This window comes from Triticum urartu, chromosome 1A (assembly GCF_056163025.1).
Source record: "Triticum urartu cultivar PI428250 chromosome 1A, HENAU_Tu73, whole genome shotgun sequence".
Lineage (NCBI taxonomy): Eukaryota > Viridiplantae > Streptophyta > Magnoliopsida > Poales > Poaceae > Triticum > Triticum urartu.
Window position 1 is genome coordinate 573,061,700 of NC_141873.1, and position 8,921 is coordinate 573,070,620.

An 8,921-nucleotide genomic window follows, 5' to 3' on the forward strand; every position below is an offset into this window, starting at 1 on the left:
CATAGACAGTAAGCGGAAGCGTTATATCAACGCGGTTGATGTAGTCGTACGTCTTCACGATTCGACCGATCCAAGTATCGAAAGCAAGAAGGAGACATGAGAGTCCCACCTCTCCTCCCTCCGGCGCCCTAGGCTCCCCGGCGATCTTCCTCCTCAGCCAGTAAATTTGGTTTTCTCTCCACCCATCTTCTCCGGCGCTCTCTGATCTACCACCCTATACCCATCTCACATGGGTTCTCATGGTGGATCCACCTTGGATCTGGATTTCTCCAAAGGAGTGGCTTTTGCGGACGAGGTTTTTAGATCTTGTGGGAAAACCATTCATCCCTCGGATGACACGAACCATTTTATTATGGTTGTGTCTTTTAGCAGACATAGATTCCGTCTTGATGAGGATTCGGTGGCGGCGGCATTGGAATGTGCAACTGGAGGATCTGCAATCGATCTATCTGTGCAACTCATTGCGGACAAGGTATTCTCATTTATGGTATCTTGCAAACGTGTTGGCATGTTTATTCTCCATTTGCGATCTTTCGCGTGTCCGCAATTCAAATGTTACTTTCATCTGTGGGGAAATGGCGGCCCTAATTGGAAATGTGAATTTACTATTTGGAAGAAAGAGTGTGATGCGGAGTGGATTATCATCAGTCCCTCTAAGAGGCGTGCTTCTATTGGTTTGCTTGCTATGCATAAGCCTCCTTCCAAATCTGCATTACGTTCGGGTTCTAGGCCTCCGAGGAACATTTCTTTCGCTACTTTCCAACAGTATGATGCCTGCAAGGGATACTCTTATCCTGCTTCGCCAGGTCTTGTTGATCTGGTTTCAGATGCTGGGTACGCTTTGCTGCCTCGTGAGAGAGACATCGTGCCTCCACCGCCGGTGACTGAACTCTGATGGACGGTGGCAGAACCACCCATTATTTTCGGAACAGTCAACGTCCAAGCTATTTCCTCGGCTGGGATTTCTAATCCAGCCATTTCGGACGTGAATCTGCATGTGCATGGGAAGGAACGGGCTGGTCCGGCTGCGGCCCAGGTGACCACTTCAACCCAGCTTAATACCCAGCCCCAGGAGGTTTCCCCGGTCCAGTTTGATTTGGTCCAAGCTGCATCCGGATCTCAATCTACCCCTCCACCTGTTATTGGAAATGAGGAGTTTACTACTCCGAGGGCATCAGAATCACCTGTTGATTATGACAGATTTAATGATTTTGTGGATGACATGATTTTCAAAGTCTGGAAATGTCAAAATTGTTTGTCCATGAGGCATTTATCCAGCGCGTGCACTAGCAAGGTTAGGTGCCGTAGATGTTTTCGGTTGGGGCACCGGGCAAAGGGCTGTTCCGATTCTAGTCTATCTCCCTCTTACAGGTGGGTCCCACGGAGCAAATCCACCGTATCTAACCGGTCTACTAGTTTATCGGAGCGGGACTCCTCGATTTCTCCCATAGCTAGCCCGGAGGGGTCTATGCCCAGTCCTATCAAGCCTGCCACCCCGTCCATCCCACCATTGCCAGTTGAGCCACCGCCCACAACGCCTCTGCCGCCCACCTCACCACCGCCCTCAATTGTCTCGACTCCGGCTTTGGATCACCCCTCCCCAGCTCTGGCAATGGCCAACTTCCCGCTGGACCCAATGGATTTCCTCCCGCATGGCTTCGACATCATTGATGGAGGGGAGCTGCGCCTGCCTCGCACTTTCTTTGCGCCGGCGGTGGCTCCGGATCGACAGCATGAGGAGTATGCCATCGCCATTGTCGAGCCGGCTCCGCTACCTGAAGAAGTTGCCATCTTCCGGAACATGGTCAGTGATTTTGTCATCAATAATCTGCAGAGAGCTGTGTTGGATGCCCAGCGGTGGATCCAAGGGGTTGGTTTGTTTAGATTGCGTAGTGCTCTGGCCCGCCAAGCATTAGTTGATCATCCTCCTTTCAACTTGGGCAACGATAGATTTGTCAGGTTTATTCTGCATGATGAAGGTATCAACTACAGAGCTGCACAGGGTTTTAGAAGGGGATGGGTTATGCTGCTAGGCGTTCCTTTGGACTATAGGCGCTCTCAATATCTTGCAGATGTTATCAGTACTTTTGGTCGCTTCCACCATTGGCACCAGGATGATCCGATGATGGTCCGATCATTGGTCTATGTGTCTTTTCCTGCACCGACTATGGTTCCGAGATCAATGACATACAGAGAATTTGCAGACTTTGGAGGGGTTCGGATCTCTTGGTCTGCACTAGTTTATATTCTATCTGCGGACTTTGCTGATATCCTACCTGCTGATGAGGACCCAATGCCCTTCAATGGCAATCCCCACCCTCTCCCTGGCAACATGCAGTTCAACAACCATAACTGGGTCTTGCCTGAGTTCCCAGAACTGGGCTGGAACGATGTGCCTGCACCTGACAATGGGCAGCCACAGAATGAGCCCCCACAGTTTCAGGAAGTTCTGCAGCAGGATAAGTTGAGGAAGTTCAGTCTCAGGAATCCATCGTGCTCCAGCTGTCTGAGGATTCAGTTAACAATGTGAATGATGCTACTGAAATGGATGTTCTCCAACACCCAATGGGACTGCAGCAGCCTCCTCTGATGATCGGACAAGTTCTAACTACTTTTGGGCCTGTTCTGCCCCCTGTCATGCAGTGGAAACATACTTTTGAGAAGGTACTGCCGCTTATGGGGATCTCTGATATCCCAAAGTTTGGCTTCCAATCTGATCTTGGTGCTTTTCTGAACAAGCAGTCCTGGGCGACTCTTTTCAACACTCCATCCCCAAAATTACAGCTTCTACCTGCACCTGTTTCTGTGACTCAGTCTATGGAAGTGACACCTGTTAAATGGCCGGTAGCTCGAGCTCTTTGTTTTGATGATATTGATGAACCTGTTGCTGAAGCATTTGAGTTTATGGCTGTTTCTAAAGTTACTCTGAAGCGTGGGAGAAAGCCCAAGGCCTCTCGAGTTATGGTGGATTCTGAGGTCAGGCGCAGTGCTCGTCTTAGTGCGATGCGTGATGGATATCGTCAGGTAACTTCTGGCACATCTCCTAGGAGGCCGCACACACTGAAGAAGCGCAAATCTATGCCTTCCCAGCCCGAGGAAGACTCTACAGTGCCTCCTCTGATGGCCATAGTCGATCTTCAGCGAATTGGTACTCGTCTTCGCATCGCGCCGGAGAAGATCACGACGGATAAGCTTGCAGCTAATCCTACCCGCTCCAACAAAAGTGCAAGTTCAGATGATTAGTTGCTTCATCCAGGGTTTAGGTCCATGGCGTACCATAATCGCCATTTATCTGTTCTTACCTGTTTGGAACATTGTTGTTTTCGTCTGTTTAGTGGGTTGTAGGCCATTGCGTGGCTTACTTTTAATTGTGTGCTCTTTTGGTTTGTAATGAATCAAACTTCGTTTAGAGAGTGGAAAGTACTTTGTTGGAATGTTAGGGGTTTGAATTCTGAAGCGCGTCAGCTCGCTATTAGGCAAAAGATCAATGAAAGTGGGTGCTCTGTTGTTTGCCTCCAAGAAACCAAATGCATGCATATTGATCAACGCTTCATTAGGAAATTCTGTCCTTGGCGTTTTGATAACTTTGTTTATGTGCCATCGGTTGGGGCATCAGCTGGTATGGTGGTCATATGGAATTCATCCTTCTTCACAGGCAATTTAATTGAGGCTAAGTCATTTGGTATTATTATGAAGTTTCAATCTAAGCATACATCAGAGTCTTGGTCTCTTGTCTCAATTTATGGTCCGTGTCAAGGACCGGTGCGTGATGATTTTGTACAGTGGTTATATAATCTGGATATTCATTTTGAGGACAATTGGCTGCTTTTAGGCGATTTCAACTTTATGCGATCGTTTGAGAACCGAAATCAGCCAGGTGGTGATGTGAATGATATCTTTTTGTTTAACGAAATAATTGGTCATTTGGGTCTTGTTGAGCTACCAATCAAGGGTCGTCAGTACACATGGTCTAATATGCAAACCACACCTCTGCTAGAACAAATTGATTGGTTCTTTACATCTGTGGCCTAGACACATGATCACCCCAACACAATGGTCCTACCGCTTGCGCGCACTGCCTCTGATCATGTTCCATGTGTGGTTTCCATTGCCACTTGTATTCCCAAGGCAAAAGTTTTTCGCTTTGAAAACTATTGGGTTGATCTGCCTGGTTTTATGGATTGTGTATCTGAGGTTTGGAACAGACCTGTGGATAGATCTTCAACTGCCTTAATCATTTCTACTAAATTCAAAACTCTTCGTTATGCTCTTAAGAAATGGCATCTCAACCTATCCACAGTCAAGGCTCTCATTGCGGATTGCAACAAAGTAATCATGTTTTTGGATAATATTGAGGAATTTAGGCCCTTGAGTTGGCCGGAGTTCAATTTTCGCAAGATTGTCAAATTACATCTTGGAGATATTTTGCACTGGCAATTCATTTATTGGAAGCAACGTTGCACGATCAGAAATATCAAAGTTGGTGAGGAAAATTCAAAAAATTTCCATGCTATGGCAACGGAAAGGTATCGGAGAAACACCATTTCCTCGATCAAATCTGTGGATGGGGAGGTGATTTCTGACCATCAACAGTTAGCAGGGATGTTTTGGTCTGACTTCAATAGTAGAATGGGCCAGGCAAAAGGTATTCAAATGGGTTTTGACCTTGACACATTACTTACGTGGATTGATGGTCTGGAGAATTTGTCCTTGCCTTTCACGGACTCCGAGGTGGATACGGTGATTAAGAACATGCCTTCTGACCGCGCTCCGGGCCCTGATGGGTTTACTGGTCTTTTTCTCAAGAAATGCTGGAATATTCTAAAGCCAGATTTTATGAAGCTGGTCAAGGAATTTTATGAGGGAAAGTGTGACCTGGAGTGTCTAAATACATCTCTCATTACCCTCATTCCCAAGAAGTTGAGCTCGGAGTATATTGGTGATTTTAGGCCCATTTCGTTGACAAATACTTGCCTCAAGTTTTTAACTAAACTTTTGGCAAATCGTTTACAAAGTGTGATCTTAAAATGTATTCACCGCAATCAATATGGGTTTCTTCGCTGTAGATCCATTCAAGATTGTCTCGCATGGTGTTTTGAATATATCCATCAGTGCAAGGCATCCAAAAGGCCTATAATCCTACTCGAATTGGATTTCACGAAGGCGTTTGATACCATCGAGCACGAGCTGATTCTCAGGATCCTGAAATGTAAGGGTTTTGATGATCGCTGGACAGGTTGGATTGAGGGCATCTTGTCCTCTGGATCCTCTTCGGTTCTTTTAAATGGTGTGCCTGGTAGTCATTTTGTCTGTCGTTCGGGTGTGCGTCAAGGAGACCCATTATCCCCTTTGTTATTTGTGATTGCTGTGGATTTATTGCAGTCTGTGGTTAATGAGATGTGTGCAAGGAACATTCTCACACTACCCATACCAACCTCTTCACGGGACTATCCAATTGTGCAATACGCTGATGACACATTAATTGTCCTTCCTGCGGTGGACAGCCAGCTCATTGCTTTCAAGGATATGCTTGAGACCTTTGCTAAGTCTATGGGTTTGCGGGTTAACTTTAGTAAATCCTCATTAATCCCAATGAATATGTCAGATGAGGAGGGTAAACGTGTGGCTGCTTTGCTTGGGTGTGATGTTGGCTCCATGCCATTTACTTACCTGGGATTGCCAATGGGTACTAGTAGACCCACAATTTATGACCTGCTTCCCTTAGTGGACCGCATAGAGAGAAGATTGTCTGCCTCCTCTTGTCTGTTGAACCAGGGCAGCCGGCTACAGCTCTTGAAATCTGTTCTTTCATCCATGCCAATATATTTCTTGTGCACTCTCTCATTACCTCAAGGAATTTTGAAGCAGATTGAACGCATCATGCGGCAATGTTTGTGGCGAGGCAACTCTGATACACCAAGACAATCATTGGCAGCTTGGGAGTTAGTATGTCGGCCCAAGAGCCATGGAGGACTTGGGGTTCTGGACCTGGGCATACAAAATGATGCCTTGTTGATCAAGCATCTCTTCAAATTTTTTAACAAGTTGGATGTATCTTGGGTTTCTCTTATCTGGGACACATATTATGCTGCTGCACCGCCCCAAGTAACTCGAAGTTGTGGTTCTTTTTGGTGGCGTGACGTGATGAAGCTGTATGATAAATTTTGTAAATTGGCTGTCCCTCACGCGCGCTCCGGAGACTCGGTGGTTTTTTGGCTAGATCGGTGGAAATTTAATAACGAGGTGGTTATCATGCAACAACGTTTCCCGAGGCTTCACTCTTTTGTGATTGATGACACGCTTACCATTAAGGATGTGATGGAGCTGCCTGACCCGACCGACAATTTTCACCTGCCTCTATCAGTTGAAGCTTTTGAGGAATTCAACCAGCTTCAGGATTTAATGCCTCTGATCAATTTGCATGAGGGAGTTAATGATGTCTGGAAATGGCCTTCAAGGACTGGGGATTATCGATCCAGGATCTACTATCTGTTTTGTTTTTCCGAAGTTGTGGTTGACCCCATATTTGGGTGGACCTGGAAATGTTCTTGCACTCTCAAACTCAAGGTGTTTGGATGGCTCCTTTTGATGGATCGTCTAAACACTAGGGATATGATGCAGCGACGACATTGGATTATTCAGGATGGTACATGTGCTATGTGCTTCTCAGGTTTGCATGAAGATAGAGCTCATCTCTTCTTTGCTTGCAACTTTAGCCAACGTGTCTGGAATTATTTGGGCATCTCATGGAGTGTTCACCCTAACCAGAATACTTTTGAAATGGCTTGCGCGGCCAGGAAGGAATTTGGTCAGCCTTTTTTCACTATGGTAGTCTTTACGGCTACTTGGAATATTTGGACCCAAAGGAATGGAAGGATCTTCAGAAATGAGTTGCCCACTTTCAGATCTTGGAGGAGGAATTTTATTCATGATATTTCTCTTTTAGCTCATAGAATCAAGTGTAAATATAGAGATAGACTAACCTCTTGGATAGCTTCCCTTCCCTAATCTCTCTCTGTAAGTAGCCTTTCTTTGCCCTTTGTAATTTTGTACAGCATTCCTATTGTTTTTAATAAAGGGCTGTGAGGCTGTTGCCTTGCAGTATATAGTCAAAAAAAAGTATCGAAAGCACGACACCTCCGAGTTCTGCACACGTTCAGCTCGGTGATGTCCTCGCCTTCTCGATCCAGCAAGAGGGGCGAAGTAGTAGATGAGTTCCAGCAGCACAACGGCGTGGTGACGGTGTTGGTGAAGAACAATCTCCGCAGGGCTTCGCCTAAGCACTACGAAAACTATGACGGAGGATAAACTAGAGGGGACGGGGTTGCCGGCACACGGCTTGGTGTTTCTTGATGTGTCTTGGGTGCTAGCCCTGCCCCTCTATTTCTATGTTGAGCCCTGGGATCGAAACTTGGAGTAAAAGCCTCCACAAAGTCGGTTTCACCCGAAAGGCAAGAGTCCTTCTCAGACTCCAGGTCCAAACGCCAGGGTTCCCGGCGTCTGGACCCAGACTCCAGGGACCCTGGTGTCTGGCCCCTGGACTCCACAAAATTTCCTTTTGCGCTTTCCAAAAACCTCGTGGGCTTTCGCCTTTGGCCCAGATAAAGTGTTCTCGTGCCCAAACATTTCGGGAAACATCCGGAACCCCTTCCGGTGAATTCCAGAACCCTTCCAGAGATCAAACACTACTATCCACATATCAATCTTTACTTCCGGACCATTCCGGAGTTCCTTGTCATATCCGTGATCTCATCCGAAACTCCGAACAACATTTGGTCACCAACATACATAACTCATAGTACTATATCATCAACGAACGTTAAGCGTGCGGACCCTACGGGTTCGAGAACTATGTAGACATGACCGAGACACCTATCTGGTCAATAACCAATAGCGGGACCTGGATGCCCATATTGGCTCCTACATATTCTACGAAGATCTTTATCGGTCCGATCGCATAACAACATACGTTGTTCCCTTTGTCATCGGTATGTTACTTGCCCAAGATTCGATCGTCGGTATCTCAATACCTAGTTCAATCTTGTTACCGGCAAGTCTCTTTACTCATTCTGTAATACATCATCCCGCAACTAACTCATTACTTGCAATGCTTGCAAGGCTTATAGTGATGTGCATAACCGAGTGGGCCCAGAGATACCTCTCCAACAATCAGAGTGACAAATCCTAATCTCGAAATAAGCCAACCCAACAAGTACCTTTGGAGACACCTGTAGAGCACCTTTATAATCACCCAGTTACGTTGTGAAGTTTGGTGGCACACAAAGTGTTCCTCCGGTAAACGGGAGTTGCATAATCTCATAGTCATAGGAACATGTATAAGTCATGAAGAAAGCAATAGCAACAAACTAAACGATCAAGTGCTAAGCTAACGGAATGGGTCAAGTCAATCACATCATTCTCCTAATGATGTGATCCCGTTAATCAAATGACAACTCATGTCTATGGTTAGGAAACTTAACCATCTTTGATCGACGAGCTAGTCAAGTAGAGGCATACTAGTGACACTCTGTTTGTCTCTGTATTCACACATGTATTATGTTTTCGGTTAATACAATTCTAGCATGAATAATAAACATTTATCATGAAATAAGGAAATAAATAATAACTTTATTATTGCTTCTAGGGCATATTTCCTTCAGTCTCCCACTTGCACTAGAGTCAATAATCTAGATCACATCGCCATGTGATTTAACATCAATAGTTCACATCACCATGTGATTAACACCCATAGTTCACATCGTCATGTGACCAACACCCAAAGGGTTTACTAGAGTCAATAATCTAGGTCACATCGCTATGTGATTAACACCCAAAGAGTACTAAGGTGTGATCATGTTTTGCTTGTGAGAGAAGTTCAGTCAACAGGTCTACAACATTCTGATCCATATGTATCTTGCAAA

The 8,921-nt window shown here is 45.7% G+C and overlaps 1 protein-coding gene across 1 annotated transcript; it reads left to right on the top strand.

Annotated features, from left to right (window-relative positions):
- Positions 1-229: 229 nt before the first annotated feature.
- On the top strand, positions 230-2,530 carry LOC147992903 (uncharacterized). The gene is made up of 3 exons (XM_087539174.1): positions 230-880; positions 1,605-1,804; positions 2,083-2,530. Exons 1-3 carry the CDS (start codon positions 230-232, stop codon positions 2,528-2,530), a joined length of 1,299 nt encoding a protein of 432 aa, XP_087395300.1.
- Positions 2,531-8,921: the final 6,391 nt, after the last annotated feature.

Bases quoted from the DNA above. Each gene is read 5' to 3' on its own strand.
- LOC147992903 (XM_087539174.1), top strand. From the start codon at position 230: ATGGGTTCTCATGGTGGATCCACCTTGGATCTGGATTTCTCCAAAGGA. The intron at 881-1,604 runs GTGACTGAACTC...ACCCCTCCCCAG, and splicing joins ACATCGTGCCTCCACCGCCG to CTCTGGCAATGGCCAACTTC. The intron at 1,805-2,082 runs GTCAGTGATTTT...AGATGTTATCAG, and splicing joins TTGCCATCTTCCGGAACATG to TACTTTTGGTCGCTTCCACC.